This window comes from Camelina sativa, chromosome 16 (assembly GCF_030686135.1).
Source record: "Camelina sativa cultivar CO46 ecotype springtype chromosome 16, ASM3068613v1".
In the NCBI taxonomy this organism is placed as follows: domain Eukaryota; kingdom Viridiplantae; phylum Streptophyta; class Magnoliopsida; order Brassicales; family Brassicaceae; genus Camelina; species Camelina sativa.
The window spans coordinates 14,662,847-14,686,894 of record NC_141895.1 but is presented as its reverse complement, the minus strand read 5'-3'; the positions used below and the strand labels follow the sequence as shown (position 1 = coordinate 14,686,894).

General features: G+C 38.0%; 1 protein-coding gene and 1 pseudogene across 1 annotated transcript; both read right to left on the bottom strand.

Annotated features, from left to right (window-relative positions):
- Nucleotides 1-269: 269 nt before the first annotated feature.
- Nucleotides 270-2,092, bottom strand: LOC147925521 (uncharacterized). Its single transcript, XM_087492651.1, has 4 exons — nucleotides 1,582-2,092; nucleotides 1,079-1,378; nucleotides 783-985; nucleotides 270-350 (listed from the first exon to the last, which is right to left on the bottom strand). Exons 1-4 carry the CDS (start codon nucleotides 2,090-2,092, stop codon nucleotides 270-272), a joined length of 1,095 nt encoding a protein of 364 aa, XP_087348777.1.
- Nucleotides 2,093-5,684: 3,592 nt separating this feature from the next.
- LOC147925520 (uncharacterized) lies at nucleotides 5,685-12,375 on the bottom strand (annotated as a pseudogene).
- Between the last annotated feature and the right edge of the window lie 11,673 nt (nucleotides 12,376-24,048).

The following is a 24,048-nucleotide window of genomic DNA, read 5'->3' as shown; positions in this document are numbered from 1 at the left end:
CTTATATCATGATTAAAAACGTAAAAACCATAAAAACCATAATATATCATAAGACCTAAGGATTGTTTAGCGGTTGGTCGTATTCTTAGATTTTCTCTGTGCTAGCCAACCTCGGGGAAAGAACTTGGTAGAATGAGCTAGCGGTTTCGTTTTCCTTTGGTTCGCGTGGTTCCGCTCTGAGAAAACTCATGGATTGTTCAAAGAAGGTCTCTTACTTGACGTGGGTGGAGTCGGTGATTGAGAGCTCTATGTTCGACGCTGTTGACGGCTCAGTATCCTCGGACTACCTGTGAAAGGCTTCCAAGTAATCGCCCTTTGACAGCATGTTTTCTTTCTCCTTGAGGTGTCATCTAGGAAAATTTTCAAAATCGTTTATCACTTCATTGACGCCAAAAACATTATTGTTTTTGTCGATGTCGATTGACTGATTGTGTTGATCACTTCGCTGATTCCTTATTGAAGTCGGTGGACTGATTGTTCTTTGCTTCCATGTTTTTTATCCTTTTTTTGCCATGGGACCAAACCATAAAAAAAATGTGGCTTTCGTATTCACGGATCTATTAAAATTAACAAGTAAATTGATTACATGAAAATTCATAATAAATACTAAGATGGCTTTAAAAATTATTTTAATTCATTTTTATATTAATCATTAATATTTTTTTTTTTTTTTTGTCAACAAAAAAATAAACTCAAACGAGCTAATTTGGAGGAAACCTGTCTACAAACAAAACATGATGTGGAGATACATGCGCTTGGCGTGCTAAAGATTCTGTTCATACATTAGCACTACGAGAAACGTAAATCAAAGAGAAATTATAGAACTCCTCCCTGTCGCTCCGAATGTCGTCTAGGTATGCTGCAAAGGCTGGCCACTCATTTGGGGAAGACACCATCTTCACCAAGTCAGAGCAGTCGGTAAGAAACGCCAAATCCCGGAAGTCATGTCTAATCATGCATCGCAGCGCCCAGATGAAAGCTTCAACTTCAGCATGTAGCGGGGATAAACTTTGCCGGAAATTTGTCGCTCCAAGCACTGGGGGCGATCCTTGTGACGAAATACATCACCATCCTGCACCTGCAAAAGTATCAGTCGCTTTCCAAGATCCGTCAACATAACATCTCTTCCCCAGGAAATCCGTATGAAGAGATAATCCCCCCCTATGCCTAGGCGTTGGATGCATAGGAGTGGAAGGAAAATCCTCCCACACAACCTCTACCTGAGCCTCCTGCCAGGTCAAAGCCTCTCCTACCACCACCCGGACAACGTCATCCGGGCGTTCAACCTGATTTTCAAAAACTCGGGCATTCCTAGCTTTCCAAATATACCACATCAACCAAGGAAAGGCCATGACCTGTGAACCCGGACCCTTTGGATCTAGAAAATGATCAACATTAGCATATACAGAGTTTGTTGGAAAGAGCTGCGGCCCACTGGTACATTGGCTAAAGCCCAGACCTATCGGGCCGGTGGACATAAGAAAATAGCATGATTTATGTCCTCATCCTCCATCCCGCACCGTGTACAAACGACATCACAACCCATCCCCCGTCGGCGCAAATTAGCCAACACCAAAATACATCCCGATAACACTTGCCACAAAAAATGTTGAAGTTTAGGAGGACATTCCACTTCCCAAACCCGAGCGAGGAGGGGAGTGATCGAGGGACCAGATCCGAATGCCCAAAAAGGACCGTGAACAGCTAAGCGTTCCGTCTCATACCCAGATTTTACCGTATATTTTCCAGTTTTAGTAAAGTGCCATCCGAAATAATCTGCCTTGGGGCAACTGCTTAGAGGTATCACCTCAATCATAGCGACATCCAAAGGATCAAAATGCTGCGTAAGCAGATCCTTTCGCCAAGTATTCGTTCGACGATCAATTAAATGAGGTAACCGGAAAGTTGGGTCCTTAGAATGACCGTTACTTAAGGCTGGTCTCGGGAATTTAGCCGGAACCCATGGATCAGCCCCTATAGAGATGGAGGTCCCTGAGCCAACCCATATAATGAACCCTTTGTTCACCAGAGAGCGAGCATATACGATACTGCGCCACCCATATGAGGGTGAATAAGACCGTATAGGATCCATAGCATCAGAGTTCCGGTAGTACCCTGTTAAAAACCCTGGCAAAGAGTGTGTCCGGACAATCTATCAATCACCACAACTGCTTTGCCAGTAAAGCCGTGTTAAAATCAGCAACACTCTTGAAACCCAAGCCACCCAGCTGTTTGCTGCAACAAAGTCTTTCCCAAGCTATCCAATGCATACCTCCTGTCTGACCATTTGTACTCCACTAAAAATTTGCCACGGCGTTAGTCAGCTTTGATGTAATAGTCTTGGGCAGACGATAACAAGACATTACAAAAGTCGGAACAGCCGTCGCAACAGACTTAATTATCACCTCTTTCCCTCCTTTTGAAAGTAACTTTGCGGACCAGCCGGTCGTCCGGCTCTGCAGACGATCCCGAACAAAAGAAAAGACCTTTGTCTTTGACCCCCCAAACTCTCAGAAATTTCCAGATAAGAGCCCATTCCACCCTGATTAGTTATTCCTAAAATTCCCTCAATTTCCGTCTTTGCCAACTCATCCACTGTGTGTCCAAACTGAACCGAAGACTTTGCAAAACATTAATAATTTATTTTAAAATTACAAAAAGTAAATAATTTTTTTATGTGGCCCTCTCTTTTATCTCGTCGTAAATGGTTTTTTTTTAAAATCTTACTCCAATATCCTTTTAGATCTACTATAATGAACATCAAGTTTCCGGCCGTAAGTGAGAAAAGAGAGAACTCACAACAGAAATAAGGAAATTTTGTTGTTTTTCTTTGAATTTTAACATACATTATTAATGATAAATAAAAAATTTAAACCTATGTCATTAATTATAACGAAAATAAATTATTTGTTGATGAATCATTTTTTCCCTTAATCTATACTAATAAAAAGTAGGAGCTATAAACTCTTAAAGGCGTCCACATAGGATTTTAAACCTCCAATTGTGATTAGACACTTCACTAATTAACATTTTTTAAAAATCTCCAGAATTTTTAATATTAAGAATTATTTTAAACAACCAATCAGGATTTAACATGTTATTCATTAACATTTTTTAAAATTTCCAGAATTTTTTAGAAAAAGAAAAATTTTAAATTTATGAAAATAAAAGAACTATGCACAATATCCCACATCGGCTAGAAAAATTTTAGACAATTGTTCAGAACTAGTATAAATAAGATTAATATGCTTCCAACAACGAATGAATAGGAAATCTTGATTTATCAGGTGTCCAAGTTTAAAAGTATATTCGGTTTGATCCGGTTTTTTATTTGATCAAATTAAAACTTTAAAAAGTTTCAAGAAAATAAATTATAAGATTTAAAAATTTTTAAAGTTTTAATATTTCAAGTTCTTAGCTTTTAAAAAGTTTTTAAATATATTTTAAAAGTTTAAAATATAATAAATATTGAAACTTTTTAAAAGTTTAAATATTATAAAAATTGAAACTTTTAAAAGTTCTTAGCTTTTAAGAAGTTTTTAAATATTATAATTTTTAAATTTGAAAAGTTTTAAATATTATAAATATTGAAACTTTTTAAAAGGTTCAAAATTTATATTTCGAAACCTTTAAAAAGTTTAAAATATTATAAATATTTATGTAAAACATAAATTATCTTATTTATCTACGTTTGTGCTTTTTATTTCTTATGAGCTGTAAAACATATTTTTGTGTATGATTTTATAGCTAAGTTGATATTTTTTCATTAATTTTTTATTTTTTATCTTATTTTTTATTTTAATGAGAAAATAAATGATTTTGTTCTTGGAGTTTGATGGATTAATAAGTTGTGTGGTAGTCTAAAAAAAAGATTTTTTTGTGGAAAAAAGTGAAAAAGTTGACGAGGATGAAGAAGAAAAAGAGTATAGCGAAGAACCAGATGGTAAAAGTAATGGTGAAGATTACCACAAAATTTGACAATAGAAATGACAAGAAAGAATATGAAGAATAAGAAAACATTGAATAAAAAACACGAAAACATATGTGGTAGCGATCAATTAAAGATCAAAACGAGTGGTCAAAGAAATGGGTTAGAATATGTGAGGTCATCAGTTTAATTCACCTCGCCTGGATGTCGAGTTAAATTCATGATTTTTTTTTATCAGATTTGATTTTATAACACAACTGATTTTTATATTTTTAAAAATTGTGTATCTAAAATTTAATTTTTTCCTTAATACTAATTTAATTTTTTTTTAAGATAATATTTTACTACTGTCATCAATCATATATAGTTTTCATCAAAATATATCACATATACCCACGCGTAGCGTGGGTTCAAAACCTAGTTTTTATAGATATGTAAATATAAAAGCCACTTTGAAGGTTCACAATAACAAAACTCTTTACTTTGATGATTAATTGTATGAATTCAAATTTTAGAGGTTTAAATCAATTACATTCTTTGTAAATAATTACTAACACAAAGGCTACTCTCTAAAATTTTACTTCATAAATGTTAATAAAGATTTCCTCTGCTTCTTAGAAATAGTTTATAGGTTTTTATGTTCCACAATAATTTATATATATATATATATATATATATATATATATAACTAAAATCAATTAATTTTAATCATATGTAAAGTTATGACAAGGTGTTCTTTTTTTGTAACTCAGGTAAATCCTCAGACCTATGGAGGAGTCCGAAACTAATCTCTAGGGAGAGGGTATCTCATGGGTAGGGTCCCCCAGGTTTTCGAATAGGCCGCAAACAATAGACCTATATCCATGTGGCCAAAGAGATAAAGCTAACAATTCTGCGCTTGGGGAGAATCGATCCCTGGTCTGGACTAACATGGCAATAGAAAATGATGAATGTATTGCTAAAACTAAAATTATTATTTTGTGAATGTGAAAACTAAAAGAAAAAAATAACATGGAACAGAGGGTTTTTTTTTTTCGTGTGTACATGCAAGATGATCCGGTCCAGTTACTGGAAAGAAATGAAAATTTTCGTTTTGGTGTAGTCAAAACATTACATATCGTAAAACTTTGGTCATCATCAGTAAAAAAAAAATCATTACAAACGGACGTTATTACTGGGATATTGAGGATAGGACGTTATTGGTGGTTGTGCAATAGTGAAGATAGGACGTTATTATTGGGAGCACGAGGCCAGCGTGCGGTTCTTCATCTCTACATTCGGAGGTTCAGGCGTTGATTTGGGCGATGGCATCTATTTTGCAGGTGGGTGTTAACTGTCAGAGTTTCGAGATGGATTGTGCTGAACTAGTGGCGATGGTGCAGTTCCCTGATGAATGACCCGCTTTTTCCAATCTGTTGGATGAGTTTAGCTTACTTCGCTCATCATTTCCATCCTTCTTGCTTTTGAGGATCCCACGTACGTCCAATGTACGGGCTGATTGTCTCGCCCGCTCTTCATGATTGTTAATTTCTGCATCTACCTTTGTAAACTCTTTCCCTCCAGTTTGGGCAACCAATCTTGGAGTTACCTTCTAATTTAATGTTCGGTTGAAAAAAAAAAATCATTACAAACCAAAATACCAAATTTATGCCAAAAAAAAGTTAGTCCTGAAAAACTATTTCACAAAACATAACACACTACTCATATCAAAAACCTACAAATCAAAATTGTGTTTCAGAGAAGAAAAGTATAAAATTCAATGACGCTGATGAAGCCAATCTTTGTGATCATCGTTATCAATCTCTTCAACCAATTTCACGTATCTTCTTTTCCACAACCATCTTAATCCCTTGCAACACATCCTTCGTTGTCTCCTCACTGATCATCGCATCAATCCTCCTAATAAAACCTAAAACGAATCTAAACTTGGTAGTACAATACCACCATAACTGTTGCACCACAGCGATTTCAACATCCCGAAGAGCCTTCCCAAGAAACCCTAATTCCATTCCTCTGTTCACAGACTTCAACATCTCATCAACAAGATTCTCCACCAAAGCAACACTTGTCGTCTCCAACAAATGAACCGCCGCACAAAACCCACCCATGAACGCTAAACCCCACTAGCTCGAACCCGAACCCTCGTGGACGTTTCCTAACCGTTTCAAGATCGCTGGTAAAAGATTATCCATGAGTGGAATCACAAACTCTTCTTCATCCGAAGGCATGGACAAGCTCGTGAACACGAAAACAGCTTTTGCAAACTCTGCCTCAGCTCTACAGGAGATAAACTCACGCAAGTCAACCCACGTTTCTTCGTGAATGGTGAATATCTCGAACGCGATACTGTTCACGAGCATGGAAAGAATCTTGAAAATTCTTTCCGAGATGACTTGTTCTTCAAGGCAAGATATGAGTTCAGGCGAGAGTACGTGAACCACTTCTGAATTCAAAGACGCTTCTTCTAAGATGAAAAAAGCGTGGAGACACTGTTATGGTATAGAGAACTCAAAACACGCAATAAACACACTTGAAACGCGCCAAGCTGAAACTAATATCTTTCTTGATGTGTGAAATGGAATGAGCAAGGTGTTTCAATTCCCCTTATGCAGTTGTAGTATAAGAGGTGTCAATCCAATCTGAGTGTTTGCAAGCAATCAGGATGTGCATATATGTCTAAGTCAAGCCAAATATTAAGGATGTTTGTCAATAACAATCCTATGATGTAATCTAAACTGCAGAATGTAAAAGCTACTAGAACTAGGTGCTAAATGTAAATGAAACAGAATGATTATAACAGTTATGAAGCTAGAACAGAAATAGAAACTATGGTAATGAACTAATGCAAGGCAAGTAATGAACAGGACACTAAGTAAATGCAACAGAAATGCAACTAGAAGGAGACAAGAGATAAGACAGGACAACTACAAAGCATAAACGAAAGTTCTGGGGATGAACTCGAGCAAGCACTCGATCGAGTAGAGATCGAATGCAGGGTCGAGCTGGACAAATCCGGAAAACAGAGCAATGCAAGAAAAACAGAGCAATACAAAAGCAAATCAAACAACGATCAAACAACAAGATTTAAACTAGGAAATCAATAAACAAGGAAGGCCTTGAGGAGGGATTCATGGGCTGGACTATGATTGAGGTCATCTAACTTGGTCAACAAATCTCAAACAACTTGAGCTAATCTCTAGACATATATTTCTAAGACATGTTTAATCCACTCTCATGGCAAGAAACAATCAAACTCATGCATCTCTAGACTTGTTCTCACAAAGTAAAGAATCTACACAAGCAGGCATTAAGCAATATGTCAAATACCATACAAGACCTCTAATCTCTTAGCAAGCCTAATGGTAAACTCTAGATCTAGCCTTATCTATGCTTCTTAAACATTGGTGTGATGCTAAGATGCTTGAAATCAGATCCTACCCTCTCAGTTATAAGACCAGCATTAAGAACATCTAGCCTAGAAGAGATCTACAACAATCAAGCTTGGCCAAATCAAACAAACCTCAAACACAACCCAGCCTAACCCATCCTCAAGATCCTAAGAAACTACTCACAATATCACATGATGAACAACAAAGTAATAAACCCAGAAAATACCGAAACTTGCATCAATAGAAAGATAAAGCAAAGATCTACAATATTGGAGAAGGAATCAAAAACGAATTCTTAATATCTTGAAAGTTATGGAACCAACAAAATCCAAGAATCTTATGTTTTTCTCCTTCAAGGAGGTACAAGATCTAAAAATAAAAGTGCAAAAGGAATAATTCCCAAAAGGGTAAAAACTAGGTTTTTGACTATCTAAAAAGCTGGACTCTTTGGCTGCAGGGTACAAGGTCCTTAAATAGGAAAAAGGAGGGGAAGCCCTAAAAATGCTAAAAGACAAAATAGCCAGGCAGCTCGGCCGACTCGACCCGGTGCTCGGTCGAGTGACCAGTCGAGTTGGGTTTTCTTGTGCTCCTTCCACTCCGTCAAGTCACTCTCAGCACACGGTCGAGTGTCTGGTCGAGTGGGCGGTCGAGTGGGACTCCGGACCTTGGTTCTTCAGCCTTAACTCTCTTGCTTTCTCCTCATGATTGCTTCACTTCTCCTCAGCATTGCTTCCATGCTCCTTAAGCTCCAAAATCACCTGTTTATGCATGAAAAGATGCAAATGCAATGCAACTAAACTCTAATGGAAGAACAGTCCTAAAGCTATGCAATAATAGTCAAAATGGACAGCAAAAGATGCAAAAGATGTGAATATATTAAGGGAAAACAGGGTAAAATATATGAACATCAACACCCCCAAACTTAGTCTTTGCTTGCCCTCAAGCAAATGAACAAGACATAAGAAGGTAGGTGAGGTTTGAAAGTGGGATCTCAGCTCCTAAAGCTTGCAAATAGACCATCTATAATCAATGTCCAAGTTACTAGTTTTATGATGCAAGCTGAATGAGCTGTACTTAAAGATTTTAGACAAGCCTATCACAACCTTTACTGATTTGAGCCTTAGATGTCCACATGCATTCAAATCAACCATTTCCTTTAACATTCATTCAATCAAGAACATGGATCAATCTTATGCAATGTTTTAAACTCATTTGGCTTGGAAATAAAGGTTTAGAGACAATGATGGTCTCTGTTTAGAGTGGGGCTTATCAATATCAAGGTTCTCTCATAAAAAATGGATTGAGCTTTAGAAGAATGCTAAAGGTAAGAACACTTAGACACATACAAGAACAAAACCTTGTCTACCCAAAAGTAACCCAAGTGTTTGATCCTATCATTCTAAGCCCAAATGATCCTAGTTCTACCTTTATCTTCTTCTCTTCTCAAATACCCTTTTCTCTTTTGTTTTCAAGCCTTAGGAGAGGTTTCTTATTCGATCTTTCTAGTGGAATGGGAGATTCTTACTTATTTGCTATGGTTCTCTTTTCTTCTTATTCTTAAGACATAAAAGCATTTTGCTATACTCTTCTTTTCTTTCTTTTCTTTTCTTTAACTAGAACCATCTTCAACAACAATTTTTTTACTTCCCATCCTTTCACTAGATTTTGATTTTACTTAAACACATTCCCCTCCTAAAGACTCTAACCTTTTCTTTCTCTTTTCCTCTTTTCTTTTCTTTCTTTTTCAAACAACCAAATCCCAAACCCAACAATGAAATCACCTAGTCCTATCTAGTTTGGAAAATGCAAACTAGAACTACACAAGGCATTATTCTTGTCAGTTCAAACCTAACACTTTCTACCAAGCTCAATCCCAAAATAAGCCTTATACACTCAAGAATAAACATGGCTTGAAAGAAGGGTTGGTTAAGGGTATTGGAAACTGATTTTAATGATTCAATCAGCTACTTGGATCAACAAGAGTGGTAAAAAGGAGAAAGATGATCCAAATATGTATATGATATCCATGAGTTTAAAGCAATGCACACATTGATATTTAACAGTCAATATTAAGTTCCTATAAGTAGGAAATAGCATCAAATCACAACATGCTTCAATTTAGACCAAATGCAATGCAAGAATTCAAGGCTTGGTTCAATCTTATGCTTCTAACCACTCAACTAGCATCAAAGTACTATTAACTTGGGCATTGATCCTAGATTGGTGAATCTAGCAAGCTAACAAGGCAAAACTCATCATAGATCTCCAATGCAAATATCTAACAGTCCTACATGAAACATGCTAAACAAGATCCTAATATGCAATGCAAACTACATGAACACTCTTTTTTTTTTATAAAGATTTTTGCAAAAATTTTCAAATTTTTAGGGGTTTTCTATGCCTTAGATGCTATGCAAATACTAACATGATTGTGCTAAAAAGTTGAAATAAGAAAATAGAAAACAATGTCAAATGCTATCTCAAACCCTTCCCCAAACTTAAATTACACAGTCCCTTGTGTAAGAAAAATTTGTATGAGGATTCAAGATTGAAAAGAAAACTAAACATGAGATGAAATGGTATTTACAATGAAGTGGTGATGTTGGTACCTTATTGGTTGTGGAAGAAAGTGTCTACATCCTCATTCATGTTGTCAAAGGTGTAGTGGGAGCTTGGATTTGGATTTGGAGGTGATGAAGGAGGCAACTCGACTATAGCCATCGACTGGTACTCGGTCGAGTGCCCGGTCGAGTGGGGTGGTCGAGTTGGCTGCCGAGTCTGTTTTTCTTCTTCTGTTTAGACCCCCTTGCTTCCCTGATCATGAGAACACCAAAACAAATATCAAAATACCAAAACCCTAAACAATATGTACAGAGATACCTTAGGGACTTCCTCCCTAGTGAGCTTGTTTAAAGTCACTAAGCTTGACTTTTGATGCCTTTTCAGGCTTGGTTTTGAGTCCAAGGAGGTGTTGAAATTCCCCCTGGTTCCACTTGATAACCTTGGTGCTGTTTCTTGATCACTACCTCCTTAACACTTGAACTTTGTTTCTTCTTAAACTTGAGTCTTGGTCTTGCCTTCTTCAAAGAACTCTTGTTGAGCTGAACTTGAAGTTCCTTCACTAAACCAGGTAACACTTGAACTGATTCCTTGAGCCCTTGGACAGTCTTGGCTTGGGCTGAACCTTTAATCCTAGGGTCCTCTCCATCCTCAAAAACTTCAGAACTTGCTTTTCTCTCTACCACAAAGTGTTGACCTTCAATAGTAGGTTGATATGTTGAATTCTTGATGTCAAACTTCATAGTGAAGTCTTTAGCAAGGTGGAGCTTGATGGTTCCCATCTTAACATCAATTACAGCCCCATCTGTGGCTAAGAATGGTTTCCCTAAGATGAGAGGATCTTCTGGCTCTTGATCCATGTTCATGATCACAAAATCAGTTGGAATCCTAGCCTCCCCTATCTTGACTGGAAAATTTTCAATTAATCCAAGCACATCCCTCTTTGATCCATCTGCTAGGCCAATATAGAGATTGCAGGGCTTAAAATGTTCATACCCCAACTTCTCAGCAACTGTATATTGCATTAAGCTCACTGAAGCTCCCAAGTCACATAGACACTTGTTGAAGTGCATATAGCTGATGGAACAAGGTAGGTTAAATGACTCTGGATCTTCAAGCTTTGTTGGGATAATAGCTTTCCCAATCTCTTTCAAATCCTTCATGTCTTGATCTTGAGCCTTCTGCTTGGATAATTCAAGAAGCATGTCCTTGAGGACAGGATGTTGAGCATATTTTTCCAAGGGTGGTCCTCTCTCTTCCTCTTTCTTCTCAATGACAACCTCTTGTTGTATGGCCATCACTTCCTTCTTTTCAATCACTTCCTCTTGTTGCAAAGCCATCATTTCTCTTTTCTCAATAATTTCCCTTAGTTCCTTCAGCTTTTGTGCCTTGAAACGTCCTGGGAATGGTAGAGGTGGTTTGTAAGCAGGAGGAATGTATCTAGCAGGCTTAACAGCTTCTGTGTCTTCAACTCGATTGGTCACTCGGTCATGTACTCGATCGTGTGTGTGGTCGAGCACCTGGTCGAGTGGTTTCTCTGCTTCAGTCTGCTGAGTAAAACCTTCACTTTGGGCTTCAATTAGTGATGAATCCTCCCCACCTTGAATCTCACTGTCCTCAGTGACAACTTTTTCATAGAAGTGAATCGCTTTAGCTGTAAACTCCCTTGGGTTTTGAATAGCTGGTCCAGGAAGTTGGTTTGGCGTTGAAGCGGAAGTGGAATCAATGTTGCTCTCCATGTACTTGACCTTAGAGGTCAGACTCTCAAGCTTGTTACTCAGGTCATTAGTATAAGAATTCAACGTTTGGGCCAGCTCAGCAAACTGCCTTGCTTCCTCAATCTGCTTATTGGCTTGTCCAAGCAACATTTGTTGCATCATAGCTCTTAAGTCAGCTTCTTGGCCTTGGTTGGGCTGAAATCCTGGAGAGGGATACAATTTAGCTTGGTATACTGGTTGATGTTGCATGGGTATGTAATGGAACATACTGTTGTGGAACATCATTACTGACTCGAACAGGTACTCGGTCGAGCACATGCTCGAGTTGTAGGTCGAGCTGACTGAGATGAGAAGACAAATGTATCCGGGTCGTGACTCGACTGGTCACTCGATCAGCAAACGGTCGAGTGTCAGCTCGAGTTGATGGTCGAGTGGGTACCTGAAACTCAACACAGACAAGCAGAGGAAATATTGGTGTAGGCCAAGATTCAATGGCCACATCCTTGGACGGATCAACCTTGAGTCCATTGCCGGAAATAATGTAGCCCAAAAAAAGCACTTCTTCGACACCAAATGCACACTTCTTGACTGTACCAAATAACTTGTCACGACGGAGCACCATTAAAACCTCACGCAAATGCCCAAGATGTTCTGCCAAAGAGGAACTAAAGATTAGTATGTCGTCATAATAGACAACAACAAAACGACCAATAAAGGGACAGAGGGCTTGATTCATAACACATATAAACGTGCTAGGTGCATTCGACAAACCGAAAGGCATGACAAGCCATTCAAACAAGCCTTCCCTCGTTTTAAACGCTGTCTTTCACTCATCTCCAGGTCGAATACGGATTTGATGGTAACCGCTCTTGAGATCCAACTTCGAAAAAATAAAAGCAGGACCTATCTGATCCAACAGGTCATCCAAACGAGGAATTGAAACCGGTATCGCACTGTGATCTTGTTGATCGCCCTGCTATCAACGCACATCCGCCATGATCCATCTTTCTTCGTAATGAGTAAAGCCGGAACAGCACAAGGACTTAAGATCTCACGCACATGTCCCTTAGTAAGCAAAGCTTCCACCTGACGTCGCAATTCATCATGTTCCATAGGGCTCATCCGATAATGAGGACGTTTTGGCAACACCGCATTCAGTGTTAAGTCAATGCAATGTTGTATATCACGCAAGGGTGGTAAATCATTTGGCAGATCCACAGGAAACACATCAGTAAATTCATCCAAAAGGTCACGAAAAGCAACCGGTATCACCGATGGAGTAACAAAATCACTAGGCTTTAACATCAAAACAAAGGCAACATTCTCCGCCTGAACCTCTTCAATAATCCGTGACTTATGCACAAAAAGCACTGGCTTAGCATCCATGGTCGGAGTGGTTTTTGGTGCCTCCTCAACACTGTTCACTAACGCCTCCAACGATGACTTAGACGAAATCAAAGTTATACGCCTCCTCTCATACGTAAAGGTATGATTATTAGTGAAACCATCATGAATAATTCGACGATCATATTGCCATGGGCGCCCTAAAAGAAGATGACATGCGTCCATAGGGAGAACATCACCACAAACCAAATTTTTGTAGTTGAGGCCCATAGAAAAGGGCACCCGACATCGTTTAGAGAGACGCGAATCCGTCTTAGAGTTCAACCACGCCAAGTTATACGGTGCGGGATGAGATTCCGTAAATAAAGCCAACTTTGCAACAGCTTATTCAGAGATGATATTTGTACAACTTCCCGAATCAATAATCATACGACACACTTTTCCCCGAATCGTACAAGTAGATTGAAAAATATTTGTACGCAACTATGATTCTTCAGCAGAACGAGGAACAAGATGATTACGTCGAATCATCAATAACGTTCCCGTATCACCGGTTAACTGTTCTCCAACATCGTCTGCTCGGTCTTTGGTATCACCATACTCATCGTAAACAGGGTCGTCACCAACAAAGAGACCACGACGGTTGAGAAGTGGACAGTTCGACTGCCGATGACCTGATTCTCCACACTTAAAACACTTAAATGCAGGAGGACGTTGTTGTCCCAGTGACACGTTTCCCTCAGAATTATCAAGAAGCTTAACGTGACTTTCCCCTGCCTTCACAAGTCCTGTCTCCGACGAAGAAGCTTAGCGACCACGAGGAGCATTCCAAGTAGTTGTTGGAACTCGAAAATGTTGTTCAATCAACAAGGCTCGCTGGTGTGCTTCTGAAACAGAGAGCGGGTTAAATTGAAGCAGAGTATGTTGAATGGAAAGACGTAGACCTCCTATAAAACGAGAGACCAACTGATCTTCAGTCTCCGTCAAGGAATTACGAGCTAACAAGGAAAAAAATTCAGTGGCGTAGTCATCAACAGACAGCATTCTGTTGCAAATTCTGAAGTTTGGTATAGATAGTACGAGCATAATTATACCGAAGAAAAGCTTTACGCATCAACTTCTGCACCTTAGCCCACGAGGTGACACGTTCCTTCCCTGCTCGAGCTCTGGATTCCTTAGTTTGCTGCCACCATGCTGAAGCACGTCCACAAAATCGAGTGGCTACAAGAGAGACACGCATCGCATCAGGAACCTCTTTGTACGACAGCAACTCCTCAGTTGTACTGAGCCAATCGAGAAACTCTTCTGCCTGTAGACCTCCAGAAAACTCCGGTAAGTCCATCCGGAAACCCGACTCCCAACGCCTCTCATCAACGCGCGGTGCTGGAATGATTCCCCGGTGTTGGTTTTCTTGGTGTGGCTGCTCGCGATTCTGACCACCACCAATCGGTGCAGAAGGGTTAGCATCGAAGGCATCTTCCGCATCAATGTCATCAAAAACGGGATCTTCACGCCGCTGAAAAACAGGACCTTCACGTTGAGCACTTAGGATAGAACGGACAGTTGCATCTCCGCTAACATCCGTCGGAACTCGTCATTATGGTCGTCAAGTTGAGCCTGAAGGGTCTTCTTTGGTGGCATGATTAGGATCTTTGTCTCTGATACCAACTAATGTACCGTAACAATAACGATTGAAAACTCAAGTATCAATGGATCAAGAGTTAACGCTCGTTGCTCGGAGTTCAAGCTTTCTTGCGTATCAATGGATCGAAAGAGAGCTGAATTCAAAGACTTCGGTTTGAGAAAAGCTTTCTCGGTTTATTAAAATCAAAAGTACCACCTATTACGATACATAGCTAAGAGTATTTATACACCCTTGAATAATAAACCCTAGAAGTCTAAACTTAACCCTCAAGCAATGTTCAAACCGACGTAGCCATAATAGGCAAACAAAAATAATAAAAAGCCCAATACGAAGATAAGTAAACATAGATAAATGGAAAATAAGAAGATGGTATATGCTGCTGCATCAATTTCATTGTCGATCGACACTCATCACGAATGATGTTTTGTTGTCCGAAACTCCTTGTTAGTTGCAGTTAGTTGTGTTGATGGATCAATCCTTGGATGATTATTCTGTTAAGAAGCACTCAAACATAAGTTAAAAGCAATATGATAGATAGATAGTTCATAATTTCAAACAAATTTCAAACAAAAACTGATTCAATGCATAAAGAAAAAAAAATGACTCAAAAATAAAAGAAAAACCTAAGTGGGTTGCCTCCCACTAAACGCTTGTTTTCAGTCGTTAGCTTGACTGTGTTGAAGCTCAGGCATCGGGTGGAGCAGAACGTGGCAGTGCATGAGGTGGTGTATAAGTAGTAGCTGCATGAGGTCTGCCAAGGATGTGAGGAACAAGACCTGGGTGGCATTTTGGGATGGGTTTGCTTCTTTTATGTCCTGCACAATCATCAACAGAAGAAACAAGCGCTTTACGATAATCTCGTTGCTTGGTTAACTGCGAAACAGTTTTTGTACCTTTGAAGGTCTTATTGATGATAGGAGGGTGTTTGGGTAAAGAAGATGCATACCTTTGCCTTACCTGAGGACTCTGGAGTGTGGAGTGGAGAGTCTTTTGTGTGGGAGCAGCTTCCTACCTTGAAGCATAGAGAATATCCTGTGAGCAATCGGTTCTGGACAAGTTCCGGCTTAGTCATGGAGGGGTTTCGATCGATGCTACAGCGGTGTCGATCGACACTGAGCTTGATGCTCGTGTTGCAGAACCCTTTTCAACAGAAAAAGTCTGTCCATCAATAATAGGAGCCCTCCTCATTTTATCCATCTCAAAGTTCATACTCAAACCTCCCACATTCAGTGTTATGTTTCCCCTCTGCACATCTATGATGGCACCAGCTGTAGCCAAGAAAGATCTTCCTAAGATGAGAGGGTCTTTAGGCTCTTTGTCATATTACAGCACCACAAAGTCAGTGGGAATCATAAAGTTTCCAATCTTAATTTGAATATCCTCTAAGACACCTTCAGGAATCCTTCGGGAGCGATCAGCTAAGATAAGGGAAATCTGAGTTGGCTTGAATTTTGTCATCCCAAGTCTCACAGCAACAGAATGCGGCATCAGATTAATACTAGAGCCAAGATCACAAGGTGAGTGTGCAAACCTTCCTGTGGAGATAGAACAATCTAACACAAAACTTCCAGGATCTGGTAACTTCTTTGCAATCCTATTGATCATTGCACTCACTTTCTCAGAGACAACCACCTCTTGCTTCTTCTATTTTTTCCTTTGAACAGGCTGGTTCAACAGAATTGCACTGACATCTTTTGTAAGTAGTGCTCATTCCTTAGGGCTCAAACAATTGGATACCATTCTCTTCACATACCGCTTAAGTGGTGGTGAAAGCTTTATTGCATCAATCAAAGGTATCTCAATCATCACCTTATCCATCATAGCCTTGCATCTAGCTTCTTCAATCTCCTATTTGGACCTTCTTGGTTTAGGAAAAGGGACATTAGGCTTATACACCCTCTCAACAGCTGCTGGAATCGGAGATTTTGTAGTTTCAAGTTCTGTATGAGATGAGTGTCGACCGACACCCAGGTGGTGTCGATCGACACCATCGTCTGAAGTCGAATTCTCCGTCAATTGCTCACCTTGTTCTGCAGAAAAAATTTCACCTTCATCTTCACCTCTCACTAATATGGCATTACAAGAATGTTTGGGATTTGACTCAGTTCTCCCAGGGAAAAACCCATATTGCCTTTTGACGGATCCAACTATATGTGCAACCTGACTTTCCAACTTCTTGACGTGAATGTTCAAAGCTTCAAATTTCCCATTAAGTTCAGTGTAGACATTGTCAAGCTTCCCATTGAAAGTCACTGTCATTTGCTCATGACCTTGCAAAATCTGCTCAAGCATAGCTTCCATCTTACTACTTTCAGCTGTTTTCGGAGGAGGGGACTGATATGAGTTATTACCATAAGTCCTTGTGTACTCAGTGCCCTGTTGCTGCTACTGATACTCTGGCTTGGAAGTGTAGCCTGAAGAGTTCCCACTGTAAGGCTTGTTGTTTTGCTGATTACCGAATCTCTGATCTTGATTCCCAACTCCATACACATAGTTGATATTCTCCTCTGTATTCTCTGGCTCTGTCTCAAATGTCTCAACCTCAGCAGCAAATTGGACTGACTGGTCTGAATCAAATCTTCCATTCAATCTCTTCCTTTCAGCATCTGCTCTCTAAGTAATATTGCTGGAGGCTAGATTCTCAATCAAAGCTTCATCATCTTCTGAAAATCTTGTTTTGAAATTCCCATGACTTACAACATCTAAAGCTAGTTGATATTCCCAATCACACCCTTTGAAGAAAATACTCAGCAACTGCACTCTTGAAAAACCATGGTGTGGACAGTCCCTCTGATAAGCCTTAAATCTCAGCCAAGCTGCCTTGCAAGCTTCATCTGGTCTTTGCTTGAAAGAGGACAGCTTCACTCTCAACTCATCAGACATAGCATCATCATAAAAATAATTAATGAAAGCCACCTTAATTTTTTGCCAAGATGTTAAAGATCCAGCTGGTAACTGTTTCAACCATTGAGATGCTTATCCTGCAAGTGAGTATGGAAAGAGCTTGCAATAGATGTAATCTTCAGTTACTCCATTAGCTTTGATATTAGTCACAAGATCTTCAAAATTTTCAATGTGGTCCAAAGGCTTCTAATTGGGCAGGTTTGAGAAAGGTCTCTGCCCAACCAGCTGGAAGTAAGCAGGCTTTAGCTCAGAGTCATTCCTTTGGAATGGAGGAGGAACAATTGCAGATCGGTTCTGATAAACCAGGTCAGCTCTGTTGAAGTCTGCAATGGTCTTGATCAAGTCTCGATTTGGATCCTGTCTTTGAACCGGGTTCTGGACGTGGTCGGTCGACACCATCGGCTTGCCCGTTAATGACACCAGCTTGCTGGTTGACAACAGCTTGCTCGTTGACAACAGCTTCAGCAATCACATTGCCTTCTGCATCAAGCTTTTGGCCCTGCTCATTGCGCAAGTGGCCCTCTTGATCCCTTAAAGCACCATCCTCATCACGAGTCAAAATGATGGTGCTAACCATCTTCAAGGATGTGGCTGGTTTTCTGTTCTCATGCTCAAGTTTTCCCAACTCTTGGTTTGAAAGCTTCACAGTAGAACTAGTCTTGTTGCTCCTTGTGTGACGTCTAGGAGCCATGCACCTGAAACACCAAAGAGAAGAATAACAAAAACGTGTAAGTAGAAAATAAAAATAAAAATTTAGACGAAATTAAAAACTCAAATCTAATGGTAGATCAAAGAGTCCCCGACATCGGCGCTAAAATTTGATATGCTCAAATTTAAACCATAGAGCTACTCTCTCAAATAAAGAGGTCACTATAATACTTAGGGGTCGAATTCCACAAGGACTCTAGACTACACAATAAATTATAGAGTTTTATAATTAACCTAAACAAGTTGATTTAAATATTGAAAAACAATGCAAAATATTAAATAAAAGCTCTGAAAAATCAAGGATCAAAAGGTTAGGGCTAGGGAATTTCTCAGGTAATTATGAAATATTAAATCAGTAAATTAATTAAGGTTCAAGCAATTAAAATCAGATTTAGAACTCTAAACAGTTTTGTAAAATAAATCAGTTATCACTGCAATTATTATCTAAATTTAAAACCAGAAAATCCAAATCTCTTTGTAAAATTCAAGGTTAAAAATCAGCTTTAAAAACAGGTTTAATTTGCACAAAATCACTAATTCAAATCTTTTTGTAAAAAGGCTTAGTTTAGCCGCTCGACACCCTCTCTCTGAATCATTCCAAGTTGATTTCCTCTGGATTAATGCTCCAAAACGATCCAAATTGCTCCACTTTGCTCAATCCATGCCAAAATCCTAGAAACTCTGTCAATACTCTAAAACAACCTAGAAAACAAATCATAAGACTCAAAAAGCACACTTATATCATGATTAAAAACCGTAAAAACCATAATATATCATAAGACCTAAGGATTGTTTAGCGTTTGGTCGTATTCTTAGATTTTCTCTGTGCTAGCCAACCTCGGGGAAAGAGCTTGGTAGAATGAGCTAGCGGTTTCGTTTTCCTTTGGTTCGCGTGGTGCCGCTCTGAGAAAACTCATGGATTGTTCAAAGAAGGTCTCTTACTTGACGTGGGTGGAGTCGGTGATTGAGAGCTCTATGTTCGACGCTGTTGACGGCTCAGTATCCTCGGACTACCTGTGAAAGGCTTCCAAGTAATCGCCCTTCGACAGCATGTTTTCTTTCTCCTTGAGGTGTCATCTAGGAGAATTTTCAAAATCGTTTATCACTTCATTGACGCCAAAAACATTATTGTTTTTGTCGATGTCGATTGACTGATTGTGTTTATCACTTCGCTGATTCCTTATTGAAGTCGGTGGACTGATTGTTCTTTGCTTCCATGTTTTTTATCCTTTTTTTGCCATAAGACCAAACCATAAAAAAAATGTGGCTTTCGTATTCACGGATCTATTAAAATTAACAAGTAAATTGATTACATGAAAATTCATAATAAATACTAAGATGGCTTTAAAAATTATTTTAATTCATTTTTATATTAATCATTAATATTTTTTTTTTGTCAACAAAAGAATAAACTCAAACGAGCCAATTTGGAGGAAACCTGTCTACAAACAAAACATGATGCGGAGATACATGCGCTTGGCGTGCTAAAGATTACGTTCGTACATTAGCACTACGAGAAACGTAAGTCAAAGAGAAATTATAGAACTTCTCCCTGTCGCTCCAAATGTCGTCTAGGTATGCTGCACAGGCTGGCCACTCATTTGGGGAAGACACCATCTTCACCAAGTCAGAGCAGTCGGTAAGAAACGCCAAATCCCGGAAGTCATGTCCAATCATGCATCGCAGCGCCCAGATGAAAGCTTCAACTTCAGCATGTAGCGGGGATAAACTTCAGCATGTAGCGCAAATTAGCCGACACCGAAATACATCCCGATAACACTTGCCACAAAAAATGTTGAAGTTTAGGAGGACATTCCACTTCCCAAACCCGAGCGAGGAGGGGAGTGATCGAGGGACCAGATCCGAATGCCCGAAAAGGACCGTGAACAGCTAAGCGTTCCGTCTCATACCCAGATTTTACCGTATATTTTCCAGTTTTAGTAAAGTGCCATCCGAAATAATCTGCCTTGGGGCAACTGCTTAGAGGTATCACCTCAATCATAGCGACATCCAAAGGATCAAAATGCTGCGTAAGCAGATCCTTTCGCCAAGTATTCGTTCGACGATCAATTAAATGAGGTAACCGGAAAGTTGGGTCCTTAGAATGACCGTTACTTAAGGCTGGTCTCGGGAATTTAGCCGGAACCCAGGGATCAGCCCCTATAGAGATGGAGGTCCCTGAGCCAACCCATATAATGAACCCTTTGTTCACCAGAGAGCGAGCAGATACGATACTGCGCCACCCATATGAGGGTGAATAGGACCGTATAGGATCCATAGGATCAGAGTTCCGGTAGTACCCTGTTAAAAACCCTGGCAAAGAGTGTGTCTGGACAATCTATCAATCACCACAACTGCTTTGCCAGTAAAGCCGTGTTAAAATCATCAACACTCTTGAAACCCAAGCCACCCAGCTGTTTGCTGCAACAAAGTCTTTCCCAAGCTATCCAATGCATACCTCCTGTCTGACCATTTGTACTCCACTAAAAATTTGCCACAGCGTTAGTCAGCTTTGATGTAATAGTCTTGGGCAGACGATAACAAGACATTACAAAAGTCGGAACAGCCGTCGCAACAGACTTAATCATCACCTCTTTCCCTCCTTTTGAAAGTAACTTTGCGGACCAGCCGGTCGTCCGGCTCTGCAGACGATCCCGAACAAAAGAAAAGACCTTTGTCTTTGACCCCCCAAACTCTCAGGAATTTCCAGATAAGAGCCCATGCCACCCTGATTAGTTATTCCTAAAATTCCCTCAATTTCCGTCTTTGCCAACTCATCCACTGTGTGTCCAAACTGAACCGAAGACTTTGCAAAACATTAATAATTTATTTTAAAATTACAAAAAGTAAATAATTTTTTTATGTGGCCCTCTCTTTTATCTCGTCGTAAATGGGTTTTTTTAAAAATCTTACTCCAATATCCTTTTAGATCTACTATAATGAACATCAAGTTTCCGGCCGTAAGTGAGAAAAGAGAGAACTCACAACAGAAATAAGGAAATTTTGTTGTTTTTCTTTGAATTTTAACATACATTATTAATGATAAATAAAAAATTTAAACCTATGTCATTAATTATAACGAAAATAAATTATTTGTTGATGAATCATTTTTTCCCTTAATCTATACTAATAAAAAGTAGGAGCTATAAACTCTTAAAGGCGTCCACATAGGATTTTAAACCTCCAATTGTGATTAGACACTTCACTAATTAACATTTTTTAAAAATCTCCAGAATTTTTAATATTAAGAATTATTTTAGACAACCAATCAGGATTTAACATGTTATTCATTAACATTTTTTAAAATTTCCAGAATTTTTTAGAAAAAGAAAAATTTTAAATTTATGAAAATAAAAGAACTATGCACAATATCCCACATCGGCTAGAAAATTTTTAGACAATTGTTCAGAACTAGTATAAATAAGATTAATATGCTTCCAACAACGAATGAATAGGAAATCTTGATTTATCAGGTGTCCAAGTTTAAAAGTATATTCGGTTTGATCCGGTTTTTTATTTGATCAAATTAAAACTTTAAAAAGTTTCAAGAAAATAAATTATAAGATTTAAAAAATTTTAAAGTTTTAATATTTCAAGTTCTTAGCTTTTAAAAAGTTTTTAAATATATTTTAAAAGTTTAAAATATAATAAATATTGAAACTTTTTAAAAGTTTAAATATTATAAAAATTGAAACTTTTAAAAGTTCTTAGCTTTTAAGAAGTTTTTAAATATTATAATTTTTAAATTTGAAAAGTTTTAAATATTATAAATATTGAAACTTTTTAAAAGGTTCAAAATTTATATTTCGAAACCTTTAAAAAGTTTAAAATATTATAAATATTTATGTAAAATATAAATTATCTTATTTATCTACGTTTGTGCTTTTTATTTCTTATGAGCTGTAAAACATATTTTTGTGTATGATTTTATAGCTAAGTTGATATTTTTTCATTAATTTTTTATTTTTTATCTTATTTTTTATTTTAATGAGAAAATAAATGATTTTGTTCTTGGAGTTTGATGGATTAATAAGTTGTGTGGTAGTCTAAAAAAAAGATTTTTTTGTGGAAAAAAGTGAAAAAGTTGACGAGGATGAAGAAGAAAAAGAGTATAGCGAAGAACCAGATGGTAAAAGTAATGGTGAAGATTACCACAAAATTTGACAATAGAAATGACAAGAAAGAATATGAAGAATAAGAAAACATTGAATAAAAAACACGAAAACATATGTGGTAGCGATCAATTAAATATCAAAACGAGTGGTCAAAGAAATGGGTTAGAATATGTGAGGTCATCAGTTTAATTCACCTCGCCTGGATGTCGAGTTAAATTCATGATTTTTTTTTTATCAGATTTGATTTTATAACACAACTGATTTTTATATTTTTAAAAATTGTGTATCTAAAATTTAATTTTTTCCTTAATACTAATTTAATTTTTTTTTAAGATAATATTTTACTACTGTCATCAATCATATATAGTTTTCATCAAAATATATCAAATATACCCACCCGTAGCGTGGGTTCAAAACCTAGTTTTTATAGATATGTAAATATAAAAGCCACTTTGAAGGTTCACAATAACAAAACTCTTTACTTTGATGATTAATTGTATGAATTCAAATTTTAGAGGTTTAAATCAATTACATTCTTTGTAAATAATTACTAACACAAAGGCTACTCTCTAAAATTTTACTTCATAAATGTTAATAAAGATTTCCTCTGCTTCTTAGAAATAGTTTATAGGTTTTTATGTTCCACAATAATTTATATATATATATATATAACTAAAATCAATTAATTTTAATCATATGTAAAGTTATGACAAGGTGTTCTTTTTTTGTAACTCAGGTAAATCCTCAGACCTATGGAGGAGTCCGAAACTAATCTCTAGGGAGAGGGTATCTCATGGGTAGGGTCCCCCAGGTTTTCGAATAGGCCGCAAACAATAGACCTATATCCATGTGGCCAAAGAGATAAAGCTAACAATTCTGCGCTTGGGGAGAATCGATCCCTGGTCTGGACTAACATGGCAATAGAAAATGATGAATGTATTGCTAAAACTAAAATTATTATTTTGTGAATGTGAAAACTAAAAGAAAAAAATAACATGGAACAGAGGTTTTTTTTTTCGTGTGTACATGCAAGATGATCCGGTCCAGTTACTGGAAAGAAATGAAAATTTTCGTTTTGGTGTAGTCAAAACATTACATATCGTAAAACTTTGGTCATCATCAGTAAAAAAAAAAATCATTACAAACGGACGTTATTACTGGGATATTGAGGATAGAACGTTATTGGTAGTTGTGCAATAATGAAGATAGGACGTTATTATTGGGAGCACGAGGCCAGCGTGCGGTTCTTCATCTCTACATTCGGAGGTTCAGGCGTTGATTTGGGCGATGGCATCTATTTTGCAGGTGGGTGTTAACTGTCAGACTTTCGAGATGGATTGTGCTGAACTAGTGGCGATAGTGCAGTTCCCTGATGAATGACCCGCTTTTTCCAATCTGTTGGATGAGTTTAGCTTACTTCGCTCATCATTTCCATCCTTCTTGCTTTTGAGGATCCCACGTACGTCCAATACACGGGCTGATTGTCTCGCCCGCTCTTCATGATTGTTAATTTCTGCATCTACCTTTGTAAACTCTTTCCCTCCAGTTTGGGCAACCAATCTTGGAGTTACCTTCTAATTTAATGTTCGGTTGAAAAAAAAAATCATTACAAACCAAAATACCAAATCTATGCCAAAAAAAAGTTAGTCCTGAAAAACTATTTCACAAAACATAACACACTACTCATATCAAAAACCTACAAATCAAAATTGTGTTTCAGAGAAGAAAAGTATAAAAT

Coding starts and splice junctions, on each gene's coding strand:
- LOC147925521 (XM_087492651.1), bottom strand. CDS start 2,092: ATGGATCCTATACGGTCTTATTCACCCTCATATGGGTGGCGCAGTATC. Junction 986..1,078: donor AGCGACTGATACTTTTGCAG/GTGCAGGATGGT, acceptor TACATGCTGAAG/TTGAAGCTTTCATCTGGGCG. Junction 351..782: donor ACGTTTCTCGTAGTGCTAAT/GTATGAACAGAA, acceptor AAATTTTCCTAG/ATGACACCTCAAGGAGAAAG.